Genomic DNA, 21,317 nt, shown 5'->3' on the forward strand with positions numbered 1-21,317 from the left:
GGAGTTGCAATTAAAATAATCTGATGTAAAGAATACAGAGAAAGATGTTCTTTGGCTTTTATTTGGTGTCAAAACTAGAATAGAAATAGAAACATGACAACAACTGAGAAATATCATTAGGCATTTGTTTATTTGATGTTAAAACAACATCTTTGGATCAGAAATGTAATTTATTTAGAGGCATCAACGTTCATTCAGCAGACATCCCAGAGCCCTCTGGAGGAGGTTGATAGTGCACGATAAAGAAAACCAATTATGTTGAAATCCCAAAAAATACATGCAACACTTGACAAAAAGGCACTTTGCTGTGTCAGGTGAGATGCCAACGCCATTATACTCTTCACTTTGAAGCACAAGTTGAATTGTTTACAAGCTTTTCAGGACAGTCTTCTAAGAACCGGTCTAGAAAAAAAAACCATGTTAAAAGATGTAGAACATTCTTGACACACAAATTAAAAAAATAAAGACTGGAAAGTAATCTGAAAAACAATAATAATCAGATTCACATAGATCTGATACGTTTTATACATGCAAACCAATATAATGGGTAATATCTTTTCCCTTTTAGTGTGCATGTAGAGGGGCAGTGCAGTCTGTGCTCAACATGAAAAAAAAATATTGATTAGATTATTTATTAGATTTTATTACAACATCTATGCAAACACATTTTCACTTGGGATTTGTGAAATCAAAACAGGTGAAAGCGAGAATGTGGGGGGAAAAAAGACAAAAAACAGTTAAAACCATTGGATATATTACTAATCAACAACATGTACCAAAAGCCGCCCAGAAATTCAAACAACAAATTTTGTGTATCTGGCATCATTGTAAACCAAAAAGCAGTGTATATCCAGCATTTCAGCATCACTGATATGGTGTCCCGACCCTTGGCCCTGCACCTCGTCTCCCATACTGTCTATAGGATGACTGGTCATCCGGTCTACCTCGGCTAGGGTAATCTTTCCGCCCACGTTGGCTCCGGCCTCGATATCCTCCTCTGTCATCTTGGCCACGTCTTCCTACAGCCCTGTAGGACTGGCTATAGAAGGACTGGCCAACTCTGAGATCGACATTGGGAAACTCCATCTCTTCAACGGACCAACTGTCATCAGGAGAATATGCGTGGATGAGGCGGGAAGGATCCTCTGCAAATTGTCCTGCATGGAAGCTCTTTGCAAAGACTCCCCCCGGTCTTCCTAAGCTCCCATTGGCTAGGGAGGTCAATCCTGCCATATCTCCTTGCAGTGGGCCAAGCTGAAAAGGTTGTCCTACAACAGCACAAGCTCCACCATAGGGTGGAGGTTGCATTGTGGCCATTGAAACAGGAATATCTACAGCACCACTCAACTGAGGTTGGCCTCCTGGAAAGCCAGCGATCTTCTGCAAGGACCCATACTGGGGGTTCATAGACCTCTGGCCATTCTCTTGACCTCTGTCCAATGTGAGAGGAAATGGTGAGACATCCATCCGACCATGAGGGCCATGGTTTAAGGCTTCAAGAGGCATCGGTGGAGGCGGCATATGGTGGTACCCAACAGATGATGGGGGATACATTTGATTCCCAGGAGGTGGACAGGGTGGTGATGAAAAATGCACTGGAGGGGCAGCTGGGTACGTCCCAGCATAGGCACTTGGGCCAGAAGCAGCTGACCAGGGCAATGGTGGTCTTGGTGGCACTTGCATCGGAAGGGATGGAGGATGATCATTGTACCCTCCGACCTCTATGGGACCAACAGGACCGCTACTAACTGCTACAGGTGCAACGGGAGGAGCATGGCTCTCCATTGAGGTGTCAGGGATGGAGCTCAAATTCTGAGGAGGAGAAGGGTTTTCTGGTTGCCATGAAGTCGGTGTGGGGTTAGCGGAAGAGTCAGAGGAAGGAGGAGGCCCTCTAAGGTTCATCCGATAGGCTTGGTTCAGTGGACCCAGATAAATGATTGGAGGAAACATCGGCTGAGAGTATGCCTGAGGAGAATTAGGAGTATGTTACACTTCTATGTAATTCCATAAACAGGAATAGCCATTAATAAATCAACAAATGCAAAGAAGAATTCTCAAAACTGTGTACCTTGACACCGAGGTTAAAGAAGAACTTGAGGACATTGATATCTGAAACATTACAGAAAGCATTTCAAAGATTAAAAATCATTATAATGAGTGAAAGTGACATGTGAAGGCCAAGTATGGTAACCCATACTCGGAATTTGTCCTCTGCATTTAACCCATTAGGAGTAGTGAGTAGTAAACATACACACTGCAAACTTTGGACACACACCCGGAGCAGTGGGCAGCCTTTTTTTTCTGCTGTGGTACCCAGGGAGCAATTGGGGGTTAGGTGCCTTGCTCAAGGACACCTCAGTCATTTCCTGCCTGGCCAGTCTGACTCTAACCATTAGGTCACGACTGCCCCAACAGACTCAGATTTACTAGCCATTTAACCGTAAAAAATGGGCTTCTGAGAGAATATTGTAATGTCAATTGTCAGATGTCAATGTCAGACAGGTATATATCAGATCTCTGGGGTTTTCATTACCTTGTGGTAGGTCTTCTCCTTTTTGGGAGAGGGAAAATGGAGGCAGTGGTTCCACCTCTCCCTTCTCGTTCTGAGGGAACCCTGGATAAACCGGGTCCTGAAGTAGCTGAGACCACTGGAGATGAGGATAGGGGAGTTGTCTGGGTTGGGATGGGTTGTCAGGAGCAGGTGCTACACCTGGCGGCCAAGAGATGCTTTGTGAGAACTTGGTTAAGTTTACTAAAAAGCCAACATCTGCACCCAGATTTACTTCTGTAATGTAATGCATTTCAAGCAATGTCATGTCTGAGCTTGATCTTAGTCACAAAACTTACCAGAAGCAGGTATAGCTGATGTTTCAGAGGGTTGTGGATCTGAATCATTGCATGAGGATTGAGGTAAGTCTGGAAGTGGAGCTTGGGTGGGACCAGAGGAATGGGAGATGGAGGGAGGAGAAGCATGGGGAAGGGGGATTGGTGTCATAGTGGTATGAGGATCTACAGTCTTTGGGGCAGTTGATGGACCACTGCTTACATCAATGGGAAGGGTGGTAGAAGGCGGTTCTGGGGCATCTAGTACAGGGGCAGCTACCGGAGCTTGGACAGAAACAGGTATTGCAGAGGCAGGTAAGATGGGTGGAGTGGAAATAAAAGCGGTTTGGATGGATGGGGTGGATTGAACAGGGGCATCTGGGATTGAGCCACAAGATGGCAGAGTAGTTTGAGTTGGGATAGCAGCAGGTAATTGGACAGGGGTGATCAGAGATTCAACCAATGTAATCTGAGATGGTGCTTGATTGGGCTGGGGAATAAGTTCAGATGTGGGGAGCACTGCAGTAGGCACTGGGGCAGTTTGCAAAGAGGTTTGGGTAGGTTTCAATGAAGGGGAAGATTGAATAGCAGCAGGGGCGGTCACTGAGACTGCTGCTGCCACAGATACAGGCTGTGAAGGGGCTAAAGTGGACACCAGTGCAAACTGACTGTTGTAAGGGTTTCGAGCAGGGCTACTCTTGGGTTGAATAGGGGTCTTTTTAATTGCCTCAGGAGCAGACTTATCAAGACCAGGGGCAGTAGTAGATTCAGTCTGAGATGAAGATGGGACTGTTTTGGGGACAGATAAGATAGCAGGAGGTAGAGATGAAAAGGCAGGAATGGGTTTCTCTTGTAATTTCTCTTTTATTGTTGGAGAATGTCTCTGCCCTGGTTCATCAGAAGCCCTTATCTAGAACACAATATAAACCAGCGACAAAGAATTTACATTAACATAGAAGGGATAGGATATATTGCTTGTTTTGTTGCCATAGACTTGGGCATGGTGACTACAACACTTTTTCGTATACTTGGTTATATCTTGAGCCGTGTTTCCACCGCAGGACATTTACCCAGGAACTAGGGACTTTGGGGTGGTATTCGGTGTGTTTCGACCGCAGGAACCAGGGTCTAAATGAAGTTCCGGGTAAAAATTTCCCCCTCAGAAAGTCCCTACTCATGAGGTAGTACTTTTGAACTTTTGGGGGTGGGACTTGGGTGCTGAACATACTGATTGGTTGATTGGTTGACTCCATGCAGCATTTTACTTCAGCCACCATTTTTAAAAGGCTGTTGTGGTGCATACAGTAAGAGTTGCTTGCTATTCAAATCAACAATGGAGTTTTAAAAATCCGACCACGAGGTTCAGGCTTTATTAAGCTTATATGCGGAGTACGAAATCCAGCAGGAACTGGAAAGTCACGTGCAGTCCTACATCACCGAACTAATTTGACTAATCTTCACGGTACTTTAGACCACGATGGAAATGCATACAGCAACAGGTCTGGGGGAAAAAAGTTCCTGGGACAAATTGTTTCAGGTAATTTCGCTGGAAACGCGGCTTTGGTTATCTTAAAGACTTAAGTTGTGTCCCAAATGATACACTATGCACTTATACTATGTACTCAACCGCATGGTGTACAAATTTGATAAGGTTATTTTGTCCTTCAGCATCAGAGTCTGATAGCCCCTCCACCCTTTGCTACCTGATTAAAACTGGGAAAGTTGAGTGCATGAAGTGCCCAACATTACATTTTTTTCGGTTAATTAAGTGCATTATCTGGGAATTTAAAGTACACTTTTTTTTTTTTAGAATTTCAGTGTGAGCACACTACTCTCACTATTTATACTACAAAACGGCATAGAATAGTGCACAAGTATGCAAATTGGGACGCAAATATGTCAACAGTCTAAACCATAATAAATAGGCCTGAATCAGTTTAGTCGACTGTTATCTGTGTAAATGACTCAATGTAACTCACCCCGTGTTTTTCTTCAGCGGCGCTCTTCTGTCTCTGTACAGGCTTCTGGGATGTTTCTGAAAGCCAAAAACCAAAATAAACTTCAGGATAATGATTCCATTTACAAAAAAAAAATTATGATTAACCATATTAGCAATATCAAGGCAATGCAATATTTTTTAAAAAGTGACTGCTTATGGTGCTGTATATTTAAGCTTATGTATGAAGCCTATGTATAAATATACATTATAAAGATGCAAACATGTCAAGGTAAATGACATCACCCAGAAGCCTAGAATTTTTTCATCCTGGCATTTTGTTAAACCGGCATATAAAGGGGCGGAGCTTCACCGCTCACCTGTCTCAGAGACACACTCCTTCTGTTCCTTCTTCCGGGAGCCTCTCTTTTCCCCTCCTTTCTTTATCACCTCACCAACAGTGGCCTAAATTCAGAGGAAACTATTATAGTTCAAATATATGCATTTATATTTTTGTCATTTAGTGAAGTACTTTACACAAGTACAAGTACTGAATCAACATTAAACTGACTTGAGCTGAATAATGGCACTACTGTATTTTTTAGAGCTTCATTAAAGCTGAATTTATTGATGAAGTTTGCATAATTGATTCTGTTATGTTCTTTTTACTGTAAAGCTGCTTTGAAACAATCTGTATTAAATAAAATGCTATATAAATAAAGGTACGTGAGGGAAAATAAGGGTGAATTGTATTTCAAGTCAATGAACTCTGACACTAATTAACTTTCTAAATAAATGTCTCTATTTGTGAATGTATATTATTAAGAAAAGAACATTTGTTATTATTGTTCTTTTTATCAAAATGTTTATTATCCCCAATGACATTTTTCTGCTGACATAACCACAGCCACGCAATAACATCACCATGCATCAGACAAACCAAGACCTCCCAAACATTACTTCTACCTGAATATCATGATTCATCGCACACTATAGAAGGTAAATGTGTTTGTAATGGCTGCACCGTTTGAGGGCTTGTTCCGAGTGAGGGGAAGTTGTGCTCGTCTTTGTGCAGAAGCTCTAATACGACACTTTCCTCTTCCTCCTCTGGAAGAACACCGACAGGACTGCTGCGCTGATCGGGCCGTCTGCAAACAGTATTGTTGAGGTCAAACTGTTTACATGACAAATCAAGTGTCTTTAGAAGCCACAAAATGTAGGCATTAAAATTAAAATGAGTCATATTTTTAAATACAGGCCAGTGAAGCACACCTGAACTTGTTTCTTCCACTCGCCTGCTCATCTGGGAAGGCCTGCGGAGGCCAAGAGTGTTGCTTCTGCACACGACCGCTGGATGCTGACTGAGGTGCGGTTTTGTTTGGCTTCCGACTTCCTCTGTTCTCCCACTCTGTGTAGAGAAACCGAGACAGTGAGTGTGTGAGAGTTGAAGTCTTTCATGTGTGTTTTTGTGTTGGAGAGGACGTACCAGAGGGCGTCTGCGCGCCGTTATTTGGTACACTATGTCTTTTGCCCTTGTCTGACACCGTCTGCCATGACGGCTCTTCAGATGGGAGACGCAAACTCAACAACGGCACGGTTTGTCTAAACACACAAACACAAGGGAATGTACATAAGTAGGGGTGATCAATAGACGAATATTGTATATTGTATAATATATATATATATATATATATATACACACACATACTGCATACTACTTTTTCAAAAACAGTAGGTAATATGCCATTCTGAACATACCCAGAAGTCTCTGAAAACACCTCCACACATATATCGAGATAAACAGAAACACATACTGTCTTTTGAGTTCCTCAATAAACACAGTGACTGGCCCATTGTCAGGACTGACTTCCTGAACATAAGCGTTATAGAAGCGATTACTGCCACTCAGCTGCACCTGAGAAAGACCGAGAAGAAAACTAAATTAATATTGTAGATAATAATACATTTGATTGGTAGAGCATATTTCATACATAAAATGTATCTCAAAGTACTTTATAAAGTGTTTTAAACAAAATACATATAGTGACTAAATTAAAAAAAAGAAAAATAATTTAAAAAATTTAAATCGCACAAAAATATATATTAAAATAACATAAAAGTATCTAATTTATAAAAAGAAAAGCATAGAAATGAAAAATAAAAAATTATAAAAAATAAATAGCATATACATAGACTACTGTTCAAAAGTTTGGGGTCAGTAAGAGGTTTTGTTAGTTTATTTTTTTTTTAAGAAATTAATACTTTTATTCAGCAAGGATGCATTAAATTGATCAAAAGTGACAGTAAACAAAATATTTAAAAAAAATTATAATAAAAAATAAAATGCATCCCACAGAAATCTGTAGCAGCACAACTGTTTTCAACATTGATAATAATCATAAATGTTTCTTGAGCAGCAAATCATCATATTAGAATGATTTCTGAAGGATCATGTGACACTGAAGACTGGAGTAATGATGCTGAAAATTCAGCTTTGATCACAGGAATAAATGACATTTTACTATATATTGACATAGAAAACAGTTATTTTAAATTTCAAAAATATTTCACAATTTTTACTGCATTTGTGATCAAATAAATACAGCCTTGGTGAGCAAAAACATTGAAAAAAATCTTACCCCAAACTTTTGAATGGTAGTGCACCTGTATTAATCAAATGCTACTTTAAAAAAAAAAAAAAAAAGAAAGAAAGAAAGAAAGTTGAATGCTTTTTAAAAATGTAAAAATATCAACACACACACTGCTAACCTTGCACTTGTCTCCGATAGAGTACTGCATTCCTGCGGCTATGCAGAAATCTCGCTGCTGCTGAACTAAACACACACATTGTTATTAAAAAATATGTAATTATTCAAATCAAGATGCTAACTGCATTTCAAAACAGTAACAAGAAAAATAGATGAAGTACTTCGCTTAGAACGGAGCCACACATCATACTCCACGTTCCTGTAGAGGGAGGGGTTTAGGGACTTTTGCACCTTAGTGGACAGAAGGTCACGCCCCCTTCCTCGAGAGTGGCCCCTCCCACGACCCTGAAGCACAGACAGATCTGTTACCACAATATATCATCCCACAAAGTCATCAAAAATACTGAAACAAGCTGATCTCAATCTTCAAGAGAGAGGAAATCACCCTCTGCGGCTGTCTGACGTTCATCCCATTGGTCGATTTTTCTCTGCCTTCACTAGACCTAGTAAGATCAAACACACCAACATTTTTAATAAGACTTGTTATGAAACTGTATTTGCAATGTTTTTAACCTCTGTAATGTGAAGCAGAACAGGATTTGATTTCATGCACTGGAATTGACTGGATCATAAAACAATGGCTATGTTTCCATACAAAGTTGTGAATTTAACTTGCGAATAAAGCACTGTTTCCATCTCATGTGTTTAAGAGAAAAAAATTGTCACTTCCTGGGAAACTGGCGCAAAATATCAGCAATAAAAATGGAAGTTGCTGCAATCAGGGAAGAAACTGTGGCTCTTTTTTGTATATTATAAGCCTCTAGATTAATATATGCCAAAACAAGCCCAATCTGGCATCATCCACTCATTAACAACTTGCAAAAACTATAATCACTTTGGCCAAATCATACTACAAATCCGTACCAGAACTCATCTTCCTCCAGGTCAGACTCTTCACCGCTCTTGCATTCTTCTGAGTCGAGTTTATCTCGTCCTCTTCCTCCTTTCATACATGAACCTATAACGCTGCGGTCGGCGCCACACACTCGATCATACAGCAGCTCGTACAGGATCGCTAGATATGGAGAAACGGTTTGTTGTCATTGAAAAGCATATCACAGCATTATATCAGTAAATAAAGAAGAAGCACTCACACTGACATACAGCAGCACTTTTCTCAAAAGATTGTGGGTAAACACTGTCATAATGGTTTCCATTGAGGAAGCACAGTCGCACCTGACAGAGAAAGATAGAGAGAGATATTTGAGTGTTATGGCAATTCCATTTTTTAAAATATAAAGACTAATAATCTTGCATGAATGAATGTCTGCACCTTATCAGCGAAGCCGTTCTCTGTGATGTTGACGGGTGGTTGATCAGGCTCCTGGAAAATAATGAAATCATGCCTGGAAGAAATAAACAATACATTGCAATTTAAGGGTGTCGAGCAATGCAACAAAGCTCAGACTTGTTTAACTTTATGCAAATCAGCAGCGATGCGGTGCCTACCAATGGGAGTGAAGACATTGGAGTTCACAGTGAAGTTAAAGTGCCCTTATTATGCTTTTTAATGTGTAATAAAGCTGTTTGTAAAGGGAAAAGGTCTGCAAAGTTTCAAAGCTCAAAATGCATAAATGAAGTTAGTCTCCCAAAATAAAGAATTGATGAAACGAGTCGTCAAATTTGCATAATGCCAGCCTATGGTCTTGGAGTGAAGCGTCTTTCTATATATCTATAGTCTTTGAACAGACTGGATCATCTGACCAATCAGAGCAGAGCAGGCTCCCGGAATGGCAGGGTTTAGAGAGACTGAATCTTTTATCGAATCGTTTCAGACACTGTGAAAAATGAGCTGATGCTGCAATGTATATCATGAGAAAATGAAAGTGTTTTTTGACCTTGGATGCATGTAAATATATTGTAAGAGACTCCAAAACAAAAGTAGGAACCTTTAAAATAGCATAATAGGGGCACTTCATGTTACTGTTTCATTGTTTTATATGATTTGTCTCACCCACATGCAGGAATGTCATTTTTAAAAAAAAATGATGCATGGAAAATTGTATCAGAAATCGCTTCCATTCATTTAATTCATGCATTGATATTCTTGTTCATCATATGATGCACTCGAGGATCATCATTTATAGCCGAATCATTATCCAATTATAATTACACTTTATAAATCCCATTTCGAGCAAATGAGCATAATGCACAACTAGCCATAGCTTTTCAAAAGCCAATAATATCTAGCAGACGACCGACAACACAGATACCTGGTGACCGCAGGCGATAAAATCACTGCCAGACATCATTACAATTCATGCCTCAAAATATGCGGTTAAAATCCATAAGTAAATGTAATATTCTCACTTATAGAGCTCAGCCAAAGCAGAGATCTCCACCTGCCCAACCCAGCTCTAAACGGATGGAGGAATAAAGAGAAAGAGTGTTAAAAATGTCTACATTTTAACATTAAAAGAGTCTGTGCAATCAATCACAACCAAGTCCAAACTGAAAACAATGTTTTTATGAGAAACTAAAGCTAAATCACTTTTAATAAGAGTGTCTGTCTGAATGAACAAAGTTTTGTTTATTCCAGTTGTTACCTGAGGATCCTGCAAATTCTCCAGGTATTTCTCAAAATTGCCTTCGATAAACTATGCCACATATTGAGAGAGAACAAAAACACCAAGTTTAATACAACAGGTCAGAGGTCAACTGACACTTCTGATGTGTTCATGATGGAATGTAAAATATATATATATATGAATGTAAAATGTATTTCATGAAGTCTCACCAGCTCATAGGTAGATCTCTTCTGTCTCAGGTATTTCACACAGGCCGCCCGCACTTTTGTGTGTAAACCCTGACAGTGCAACACCTGTCAAACACACACACACAGAGTCTATTTATACTAGGAAAAGATGTCTGAGTCATACGCATTCAGCTATCATAACCCGGAACAACAGGTTTATCAAAACAAAGTATTGAATTCATTCAGAACGCAAACTTCCTGAGTGATGATTCAGCATAGCTTTAACTCTTTAATATTAATAATTGTAATATTAACATTAATATTATTCATATTAATATTAATTTACATTTATATACAACCGTCTCAATCCTTGAGTCCATTAAATAATTGTAATGTACTAACATTATTAATAATTTAATATGAATAACATTAATATGAACTCAAATGCATACAACAGTTTCCAGACATACCCTTAAGTTCATCAAACAAATAATCAATATCTTATAAGGTTCTATAAAACATCTGAAACTACATAATAACTTCGTATATGAATGAATATATGTTGAATATTTAACATTTGTCTCACATAATTTAATAAGAATGACGATTTTCTTATTTTTCTTAATTATAGTGAAGCACCTGATCAGGTATTAATGATTATTAAATAATTTATTTCCCGCAGGGATTTAAGAACCTGCATAATATCTTAATTAAGATGAATATTTAATAAACAACTCATATCATACTTTATGAGAAATTAAGTAAAATCAAGACGACAATCGATAATATCTACTGAAACATTAATGATTATAGTTTATATACTCAATTCATGCCTTTTAGAGATTAACTAAGTAATCATTTATTTAAATAAGAAACATTTATTAGTACTTAAGTAGAAATAAACCACAACCACAATGCTGTTATTATTATTATTAGTGCATATGTTAGCATAAACTGCTAGTATGCTAAAGCTAATTAGCTTCAGATAAACTAAAAAGTGATTTTGACAAACCGAGGAAACTACAAACCGTGACATTTAGATCACAAGTGGTATGAAAACAGGGCAATAAGTTTTACTTAAGTGACTTTGTGTGACATTTTAGATACTTTGCGTGCACGGTGAAACACATTTAAGGCGTATTATGGACGTTTTAAGTGTATTTAAAAAGTCATGATTTGTTGACTGTTTATAAACATTAAAATCGTGACATACTAAAAATTGGGATTGTAAAGATCAGTATCAGTCTTCTGACCTGTTCTGCCACGGCCCTGAACAGACATGACCCATCCTTGGCGATCTTTTTGCGGTAAAAGCCCAGCGACCGCAGGTACTCGTCCATGCGGGACTCATGCGTCCTGTCACCGGCCAGCTGCTGCTGCGCGTCCGCTGATGCCGCCCGGAGCTCCATGTTGATCCACTCCAACACAATCCCGATATATATCACACTATATCTGAAGCTTGAGTTTCCTTACCATCCCTGCACCCCAGCAAGCTCTCGTGAATGCTCCTGATGGACTGGATTTACTGGATTCGCTTTTGATTTCAGTGCAAAGTAAAGTTGCAACTGTTTAGTTCAGTTGCATCCACGAACATACGCGTCCGATGCTAAATATTTTATCCCAGGTGATCACGAGGGCGTAAAGCAGGTAAATGTGCAATTTCTTAAGGCATTATGACACAATTGAGAAAATAAAAGGAACTGAGTGCATTTTAGGAGACGCTGGGAGATGTAGGCGAAAAAGAAAGTGAAACTACACAACCCATCCTGCATCTACAGGAGCAGAACTGAAAGAGAAACTAACAAGTAAATAAATAAATAAACATTTATAAAGCATTTATTTATGTATTCACAATAACGTAGTGACACTGACATACAAAATGGAGAAACAGGTAAAAATGTTTTAAATAATAGAGGCTAAATAATGTAGGTGCTTATGTGAAGATCTCTTCCATTTTATAGTTTACTTATAGTTAATCATTAACCCTACTATATTTCTTATAACATTTCGTAATACATATATCAATCATATATAAATTAAAAATATAAGCTATATAAAATGGCAAAGATAACTTAATGTTTTCTGATGATATAATGATCATGATAAGTAAGACTTAGTATTTTGTATTAAATATATATTTTAATATAGGCTAATACAAAAAAAATGAAAATAATTGTTATATTGTTTTGCGGTCACGTGACTCGCGATGTTTTAAGAGGGTATGCATTGACGTCACTTTCCCGCCAGAACTCGCTCCCTCAGCTGGACTGAGTGGCAAAATAACTTGACTGGATTTAAAACGCGAAAAAACAAACGATTACACTAAAGGTTGGGCTCAAAAGTGTTCCTTATAACATGTCAAAGAAACCTAATCCATGGATATTGACATGCAGCCAGGAATCGTGTTTCCTGACATTTATATGTGCCTGATTTCTTCGCTGGGGAAATACACAAAGTAAATCTCGCTGTGAACGCTTTATATAGCTACAATATAGGTAGATCTAAATCGGAGTGATCACTTATCGTCATATCATCCAGCCCTAAAACTTGTATAGTTTTTGTAAATATTTAATTGAGGAGTTGTCAACACAATACATAACATTGTAATATATAGGGTATGATTTTACCCCAAAATCCAACATTTTGACACAAAACGATAACTGCAAATCCACGTTTCTTTGCCTCCAGTTGTTTCTGTGAATTGCAGCGATCCATTTGCTTATTTTTTCTGTAGCTTTCGACAGTCTGTAAAAATATACCTCTATCTTTAGAGCTATTAATAGCTATTTGTACAGTCAATCACAAAGCTCTTTCCCGTTTTGGATGTGTTTTGTGTGTTTTTCGCGGTATTCACGCTGAAAACCAATGCTGCCACTCAGTGTTTTTGCCACTCAGTGGGCGTAACCGCAGTCATAACGGTCGACGGTGAGGTCACGTGCATACCCTCTATTGTTCTGTTGCTCAGTAAAGCTGGTTGTCAAAACAATTCAAAAGTTGCTTCGTCACTTTATTTGAACTGACTGATTCGCACAACTCGCCTCATTTGACTGACATTTGGCTTATTATTCTCATCCAGTATGAATGAGAATAAATCTGGCGCGGAATCATATAAATGTCTTGATCGGCGTGACTGTGAGCAGATCAGGGTGTTTTCTCGGAGCTCGTGGGAGAAGCACGAGCAGCAGCGCGAGAGAAGCGCGACCACGTACGCGGCGGAACATCCACATAAAACAATGGACGAGCCCACAGCCGCGCGCGCGCGCCCTTGCTCGCCCACGCGGAGACACAGACCTCATCCCACACGGTGGTTATTAAATGACCGTATTAAATAAACGTCTTTAGTTGCAGATAATGAGATTGATTCATCTCATTTCAGGTCCCTGCACGTGATCAGTGAACCTCCACATAAAACACACGCTACAGGTAAAGTGTCCGTCTGTGAAAAGTATTATTTTAGAGTCAGTGTTTGGGTTCATGTTAATCTTTGAAAGTTAATGTGTGTGTCAGTAGGTGAATGCTATCAGGTAAACAGCTATATACACCAGGTAAGCAATAATAATCTGTGCATTATTTTTATTGGTGATAATATCAATGTTTCTGATAATAATAAGCCTTCTGACTGTGACTGGCAGGCCTTGTGTTCACGTGCACTGCCAGAGTGTGTACCAGCTGTCAATCACTGGCTGAGAAGAGCAACACAACAGGGTACATGCTGTACACACTCATAGTGCTGAAATGCTTGATATATTTAAATAATATTGCGTTTTATTGAATAATTTGTGTTTTGTTTGTGTTTCTCCAGATGTGCAGCTCTTTGAGAGGATGTTGAAGAATATCTGATAAGAGATTAAATGTTTTTGATTGATGTCAAATCAGTCTGAGAATAAAGTTTCACTCACTGAACTCTGTCTTTACTGGAGTTCATGAGTTCATGAGATGGGGATTGTGTGTGTGTGTGTTCATGTTTATATTACATTGTGGGGACCAAATGTTCCCAACAACGATAGTGAGCGTGTGTGTGTGTGTGTGTGTGTGTGTGTGTGTGTGTGAGAGAGAGAGAGAGAGAGAGAGAGAGAGAGAGAGTATGTATGTATGTGTGTGTGTGTGTGTGTGTGTGTGTGTGTGTGTCTGGAGGAGGATGTGGTAGTTCCTGGATCAGCAGCTGTTGCACATCCTGGACCAAAGAGAGAGAGAGAGAGAGAGAGATAAAAGAAATCAGGATGAAAGGCAGAATTAGAAAAGAAAAAAACTCGAAGTTGTGGGAAGTAAGAGAGAAGAAGAGAAAGAAGAGAAACTTTAGTGTCAGTTGTTTGTTTCGCACAGAGCTGCAGGACAGAAGCTTCTTCAGTGTAAGTATGTATTTCATTTATATCATTGATCACCTGAATACATCATATGAATATTGTTGATGTAAATGTATATTTTATATTTCTTTGATATTTTTGTCAGACATTAAATCTAAACATGTAAAATTATATATAATGTGATTATTGAAAAAGAAGGCACTGATGTATTTAGTCAGTTCTTATACTTTTGTGAACATTTGTGGAAGAGTAAAGATATATAATACATGTATAAATGTATATTTTTTCAAATATTTGTGATGAATTGACTAAATGGCTTCTTTTTCGATCTTTTATCAAACTTTTCCATTAATTTCTGCAAGTACTTTAAGTGTTTGATTTTAGAATATTCTGACATATAAATTATATATAAAATGAAAATAATGAAATTAAATACATTTAAAAATAAAAATAATAGCTAAATAAAAATGCTGAGGGAATTCATGAAGTCATATTCATTTGGCAGACGCATTTATCCAAAGCAACTTAAAATGAAATAGTTTTCGAAACAAATTCTTATTTTTTTAATATGAACAGGAATACATACAATGTAAATGTGTAGATAGTAATATGATGTAACAGAAACACTATGGCAGTCAGACACTGACTAGTCATAATGATGATGTGTTTGATACTTCCTGTAACTACCAGAAAACACATGATGATGATGAAGATGAAGATGATGAAGGCAGTGTTGGCTGGATGTGTGATTATCTGTGTGTTTCCGGGCCGTGGCGTGTGTTTCTCTCGTGGAGCGAGTGTCTCGTCATGTGTGAACATGAAGCCCGGACACATCAGCTCCTTTCCACAACACACTCGCACACACTCCTCCGTCACCATCCGCAGCAGCCGATCAGTGTACCTGCCACAACACACACTCACAGGTACATCTGTATCTATCTATCTCTGTCGTTCTGTCTATCTATCCTTCTCTGTCTGTCATTCTATCTATCTGTCTGTATGTCGTTCTATCTATCTCTGTCTGTCTGTCGTTCCCTCTCTCTCTCTCTCTATCTATCTATCCACAAAGTGACTAATAGTTAGTGTGTTGTTCTGTCAGTGACGGTTCAGAGCTCCCGGGCGTTTATGGGGTTTCTGCTTCAGGCTCGCTCTGTTCTGGAGGACCGGGTCGTCGGCGGGGAGTTCACGCTCCACCCTCCCAGCACACACACACTGTCCTGCCTCAGCACGGACGACACCGTCACACACTCGGACAAAATGCTCAAGAGGAATCTGTCCTTCAGCTGGAGGGCCCCGACACAACCCAGCGGAGACCTGCGCTTTTAGTAAGAAAAACATCAACATGGCTGCAACATTGTGACTCTAGTTCAACCAGCTTAACCAGAAAGACATGTATGCAGCTTTGGATAAAAGTACATGAAAATGGATTATTTTAAATGTCTAAGCAAGGAACACACGTCATGTCTTCATCTGCAAAACATACAACACACAAAAGCGAATTTTATTCCCTTTTCAATCTCTCTCTCCGTAGCATCACACTGGTTCAGTCTTATTTTGTGTACTGGTCTCGAATCAGATCAGCAGTGGTGCATGATGGGACACGTAGTTCACAAATCACAGACAGTGTTACAGGACAACCGACAGTGAATACAACAGGTAATTATGACCAACACACAATATATGCACACACATCCTGATTAATTAGTGGACTTTGGCTAGTAATAAATAAGCAAGACAACTTAATTATAAAATGTAGTTTATATTTAATGCTTTGTGTGTTTATTTAATTTGTGCAGCCTCAATACTGGAACAAACAGGCAAACACACATCCCTCCCCACATACACAACCACATCTACACACACTAACACTCATGCACCATATAACACAAACACTAACACTCTCTCAACATTTAGCTCACACACTACAACTTCTTTTAACACACAATCAATAAACAACACTCAAACATCTCTGTCCTCGTATAGACACACATCTACACAAACTTTCCCAAGTATGTCTTCATCTCAGAGCATCTACAGCTCTACAAACGCTAAAACAGACACAAACACACACACAACAACTGCTACCAGCACACACACTGTCCCAAGTCTATTGCTACAGACCCACAGCACAGATACACACATATCTATGCAACAAACACACACATATACGCCTTCAGTACACACTCGCAACACACAGATCTTCACAGCATCCCTCCATCCTGAAGCTCTCCGTCGAGCCCTCTCAGACTTTTTCCCGTCACGTGAGCCGACAGAGGCCGATGTTTCTCTGACCCAGCGCAAGAAAGACCCTTCTAATCTGTTTGGAGATGTTGTCAAACCACCCAAACATGCTAAAGACCCATCTGGAGTTCCGGAGAGAGGGGGCGAGAGGCCGGAGCGTGTGCCCGGGCAGAGCGCGTCCGAGCTGGGCCTGCTGCTGGGCCTGTCGGCCTCGCTGGGAATGGCTGTCGCCGTGGGTCTCCGGTATCTGCAGAGGAAACACTGCCGCAAACGCACCGCCGTGTCGCTTAACGACTGTAACCATGAAGACAGAGGCATCATCCACGTGCAGGAGTGTGGAGACCTAGTGCAGGTGCGCAAAATACGGCAAAACAGCTTCCTGGTGCTGCAAGCCGAGTACAACCTCATAACACCGACCGGAAACTGAACAGGCATCTTATTCTCACGAAGGCAGCATTTCTTTGATCAAAAGAAACTAAAAAAAAAAAAAAAAAACAGTAATATTGTGAAATATTACAATTTAAAATAATTAGGGATGTAACGATTCACTCAACTCACGATACGATACGATACGATACTTGTTTCACTATACGATGTTCTCACTATTTTTTTTTTTTTTTTTTAACAAAATGAGATTTAAAGGAACACTCAACTTTTTTTGAAAATAGCCTAATTTTCCAACTCCCCTAGAGCTAAACAGTTGAGTTTTTGAATCCATTCAGCCGATCTCCAGGTCTGTCGGTACCACTTTTAGCATAGCTTAGCATAGTTCATTGAATCTGATTAGACCATTAGCATCTCGCTCAAAAATGACCAAAGAGTTGATTTTTTTCCTATTTAAAACTTGACTCTTCTGTAGTTACATCGTGTACTAAGACCGACGGAAAATGAAAAGTTGTGATTTTCTAGGCCGATATGGCTAGGAACTATACTCTCATTCCGGCGTAATAATCAAGGAACTTTGCTGCCGTACCATGGCTGCAGCAGGCGCAATGATATTACGCAGCGCCTTTGATCCCCTGCTTGCACAGGGAGCGTGCCTTGCAACCATGGAGACAATTGTGAGAGACGCTGTGTAATATCATTGCGCCTGCTGCACCCATGGTATGGCAGCAAAGTTCCCTGATTATTACACCGGAATGAGAGTATAGTTCCTAGTCATATCGGCCTAGAAAATCGCAACTTTTAATTTTCCGTCGGTCTTAGTACACGATGTAACTACAGAAGAGTCAAGTTTTAAATAGGAAAAATATCAAAACTCTTTGGCCATTTTAGAGCGAGATGCTAACGGTCTAATCAGATTCAATGAACTATGCTAAGCTATGCTAAAAGTGGTACCGCCAGACCCGGAGATCGGCTGAATGGATTCGAAAACGGTAAAACTCAACTGTTTAACTCTAGGGGAGTTAGAAAATGAGCCTATTTTCAAAAAAAAGTGGAGTGTTCCTTTAAGGAACATTTTAAATGAAATAGTGTTTTTTATTATTTCTAAGACAAAATGATGCATATTTCTTTGTGAAATTGAAATATCTTGGGTCAAATATCAAAACTAAATTTAAGTTTTTAGAACTAATCCCAAAAAAGTCCCTCCAATTAGATTAGTCTTCTTGGGAGGAGGTTTGTTTCGGCTCAGCTTCTGCCGTGTCTGTCTGGTCAAAAGGCTGCACATAAAAGTAAAATACAACAGTGACAGAGGTTTCACATCGTTATAAAGGCAAGATTTTAATATTTGCTATAATTTGTATCTTTACACTTTCAAGAATTACTTTTGAACACATTTAGAAAAATAGGCTATAATAATCCATGCTACAGTGGGGGAAAAAACGCCCCCTTGGGGTGAAAGTGTTTTTTTTTTTTTTCCCCAAAATAACCACTAGATGGAGTCAAGATACGTTTTTTTGTTGTTGTTGCTATGGACTACATTGACATTGATGTAGAAGTATTTACTGTGAAGCTTTCACTGGCGACGTACTTAAGAGAAAACGGATTTCATGTTAAGTGATCTAGTGATCAGCAGTAAGAAAATAAGTGTTTTAAAGCTTGATGTTTTGCAGAACATAGTAAGGCCTGTAGTTAGGAAGTACATGTAATTTAAAGAAAATATATTTATATTTATAGAATGACATTTTTTTTTTTTTTTTCAAACACTGTCTGTGGGGTAAAACGCCCCATAATTACTGTAGTTACTCTGTTCTGAACATCAAATCCTTTGTTTTTACACCAAATGTAATCTAACTAGGTGGTTGAATAAAAATATTTGGACTTTATATTTAAAAATTACCTCAAGTTAGTGTCAGCTAGCTAGTTAGCTTGCATCAGCTAACAATACTTTTCAAATAATCTATTATAATTTTGTAATTCATAATTATTGGTTATGGTTAAGACTTCATTACTGATTTAGTTTATTTTAGTTGTGCTGGTAATAGTAGTAGTAGATTTTGCTGTAACTAATGTTAACAAATGCAAGTTTTGATTTTAATAATGTATTAGTAGCTAAATGCTGACATTAACATTAACTGAGACTAATAATAACTGCTGTAAAGTATTGTTCATCCTTCGTTCATGTTAACTAGTTACGTAATAAACCTATTGTAAAGTGTTACCAAAGCTCTTGTACACATTTAGAAAGAGTACAATAAATACAATACCTGCACAAGTACAGCTTTCTCCTTCAGTGGTTATTAGTGCATATTAGCATCATCTTGCGGTATCTTCACCTCAACGCTTTCATTTATTGCCTTTGTAAATGCCGCCAAACCTGCCATTTGAATGAGGATAGGTCGTCATCAACGTCAGCGCGTAACGGCTAACTTAATCACGTGCGGCACCGCTCAGCCTATCGTGTAATGGCAGTAACATCAGTCGCAACATTCCCTAGCCTGCCTTCTCTTAAAAAAATACATTTTTATCAAGCTAAAATCTACATATAGTTCCCTACGAAAGTATTGTTTAGTGTAAAACATGCTGAAAATTAGCGAACAGGCTGTCGATTAATTAAATGATTAGCTATTTCCCCCACAAAAGCTGTTTAATAATCATATAAGGCCTCTCATCCATTGGCATCCATTCAAAAAACAGCCTCTGGTCTCCTTCCCTGCGTACCTCCAGAGGCGGAGCGTTAGCATTAGCTGTTACGGTTGCAGGCTTGCCTTCCAGTGGCTTTTTTTGGCTTGACGCTCGACTTGCTCGCTGCTCTCGCGCCTGTAAAACGGCCTCACAGTAATCCGCTTTAGCAACAGCGCCCCTGCTGTTTAAAATGTGTATCGCGATTCGTTTAACATCTCAACCGACTTGAATCGTCACATATTTTCATCGATTTTCAACTGACTCGCGGTGCATTGTTATATCCCTAAAAATAACACAAATAACTGCATCAGTGTCACATGATCCTTCAGAAATCATTTTAATATACTGATTTGCTGCTCAAGAAACATTTCTGATTATTAATGTTGAAAACAGTTGTGCTTTCTGGGTAAACAATACATACATATTGTTCTGGATTTTTTTTTAATTTTTTTTTTTTACATTTTATATCACTTGATCATTTTAACCCTCTGGTACTGTTCGTGTAGTGGTGGATTTTTTTATTATTATTATTATTTTCAATGAAATGATTGTACTATATTTTAGTTGAATTTAGTTAAAATCTGAACTTGGAAAAAAGTTATAAAACAACATTTATTGTTATGAAAAATGCACAAAAATATAATTTTCAAATTTATATGAAATATATATTTTCCAAAACACATTTCACTCTAAAACTGTGAGTAAATCAAATCCATAAATATAAAGAAACTGTGTTCCAAATATGGATTGATATCTCGAAAAATTAGCTTTTAGTAAGAGGTTTTTTTTTTTTGTACACAAAAATAGCCACACTTGTACTGTTTGCGGTCAAAAATAAGAAATTCATTGAAAATGAATGGGAGATTAATTAATAGATAAAATTAATCTCCCATTCATTTCCAATGAATTTCTTATTTTTGACTGCAAACAGTACAAGTGTGGCTATTTTTTTTTTTCAGGACCATTTAACCTTTTCAAATCATGTCCATGATTTTTTGTGTTCACATAGCAAGTGCCAGTACTTTTAGTTTCATACCATTCCGATAAAGTAAAAAAAAAAGTAAAAAAAATTAATTTCAGCCAAAAATGACCCAACAGCACCAGAGGGTTAATGCAGCCTTGCTGAATAAAAGCTTCAGTTACTTAAAAACAACAAAAACTTAAAAGCGTACAATTAAAAAACAACAGTATACAAGTAATCCTTTCCAAACACAATCCTTTCCAACAAAAAAGAAGATAGTGCTTTTGCCTTTAGTGAAGATAAAAGATAATTTGTGTTTAATAACCATAAATGATGCATTTCAGTCTGAATACTAGTTTAAAAGCTCAATTTTAACCATAAATAAAATATAACAATAGCGTCTTTTGAAAGGTAAATCAGGGTTGAATTATTTCGTTTCAGTGTTCTCACCCATTAGTCTAGATATGTTAGATAACTAAACTGTGATTTGAAAAAATAAATTAATGATTAAAAATAAGTTTAT

The 21,317-nt window shown here is 38.4% G+C and overlaps 2 protein-coding genes across 8 annotated transcripts; one reads left to right on the forward strand and one right to left on the reverse strand.

Annotated features, from left to right (window-relative positions):
* Positions 1-111: 111 nt before the first annotated feature.
* otud4 (OTU deubiquitinase 4) lies at positions 112-11,918 on the reverse strand. The gene is made up of 20 exons (XM_051879073.1): positions 11,476-11,918; positions 10,265-10,348; positions 10,074-10,124; positions 9,838-9,884; positions 8,801-8,873; positions 8,622-8,703; positions 8,392-8,542; positions 7,913-7,970; positions 7,689-7,812; positions 7,529-7,593; positions 6,574-6,674; positions 6,246-6,361; positions 6,032-6,167; positions 5,784-5,907; positions 5,140-5,224; positions 4,803-4,858; positions 2,848-3,733; positions 2,534-2,710; positions 2,069-2,109; positions 112-1,965 (listed from the first exon to the last, which is right to left on the reverse strand). Exons 1-20 carry the CDS (start codon positions 11,629-11,631, stop codon positions 865-867), a joined length of 3,714 nt encoding a protein of 1,237 aa, XP_051735033.1. The 5' UTR covers positions 11,632-11,918; the 3' UTR covers positions 112-864.
* LOC127504469 (reelin domain-containing protein 1-like) lies at positions 11,916-17,866 on the forward strand. Of its 7 annotated transcripts, XM_051879083.1 has the most exons (9): positions 13,209-13,526; positions 13,599-13,645; positions 13,733-13,767; positions 13,855-13,927; positions 14,025-14,571; positions 15,217-15,449; positions 15,626-15,851; positions 16,058-16,182; positions 16,323-17,866. In XM_051879083.1, the coding sequence occupies exons 6-9, from the start codon at positions 15,224-15,226 to the stop codon at positions 17,192-17,194; spliced, it is 1,449 nt and encodes a 482-aa protein (XP_051735043.1). In that variant the 5' UTR covers positions 13,209-13,526; positions 13,599-13,645; positions 13,733-13,767; positions 13,855-13,927; positions 14,025-14,571; positions 15,217-15,223; the 3' UTR covers positions 17,195-17,866. The 7 variants fall into 7 exon arrangements, with proteins under 7 accessions (XP_051735041.1, XP_051735042.1, XP_051735039.1 ...); XM_051879081.1 differs by lacking the exon at positions 13,209-13,526 and adding an exon at positions 11,916-12,027 and having other exon boundaries at positions 13,730-13,767; positions 14,025-15,449; XM_051879082.1 differs by lacking the exon at positions 13,209-13,526 and adding an exon at positions 11,916-12,027 and having other exon boundaries at positions 14,025-15,449.
* Positions 17,867-21,317: the final 3,451 nt, after the last annotated feature.

The sequence above is a fragment of the Ctenopharyngodon idella genome, chromosome 22 (genome assembly GCF_019924925.1).
Source record: "Ctenopharyngodon idella isolate HZGC_01 chromosome 22, HZGC01, whole genome shotgun sequence".
In the NCBI taxonomy this organism is placed as follows: domain Eukaryota; kingdom Metazoa; phylum Chordata; class Actinopteri; order Cypriniformes; family Xenocyprididae; genus Ctenopharyngodon; species Ctenopharyngodon idella.

Bases quoted from the DNA above. Each gene is read 5' to 3' on its own strand.
- LOC127504469 (XM_051879081.1), top strand. From the start codon at position 15,182: ATGATGATGTGTTTGATACTTCCTGTAACTACCAGAAAACACATGATG. The intron at 15,450-15,625 runs GTACATCTGTAT...TTGTTCTGTCAG, and splicing joins GCCACAACACACACTCACAG to TGACGGTTCAGAGCTCCCGG. The intron at 16,183-16,322 runs GTAATTATGACC...TAATTTGTGCAG, and splicing joins ACCGACAGTGAATACAACAG to CCTCAATACTGGAACAAACA.
- otud4 (XM_051879073.1), bottom strand. From the start codon at position 11,631: ATGGAGCTCCGGGCGGCATCAGCGGACGCGCAGCAGCAGCTGGCCGGT. The intron at 8,543-8,621 runs GTGAGTGCTTCT...CTCCATATCTAG, and splicing joins AAGTGCTGCTGTATGTCAGT to CGATCCTGTACGAGCTGCTG. The intron at 6,675-7,528 runs GTTAGCAGTGTG...GGTCTTTCTCAG, and splicing joins CTATCGGAGACAAGTGCAAG to GTGCAGCTGAGTGGCAGTAA.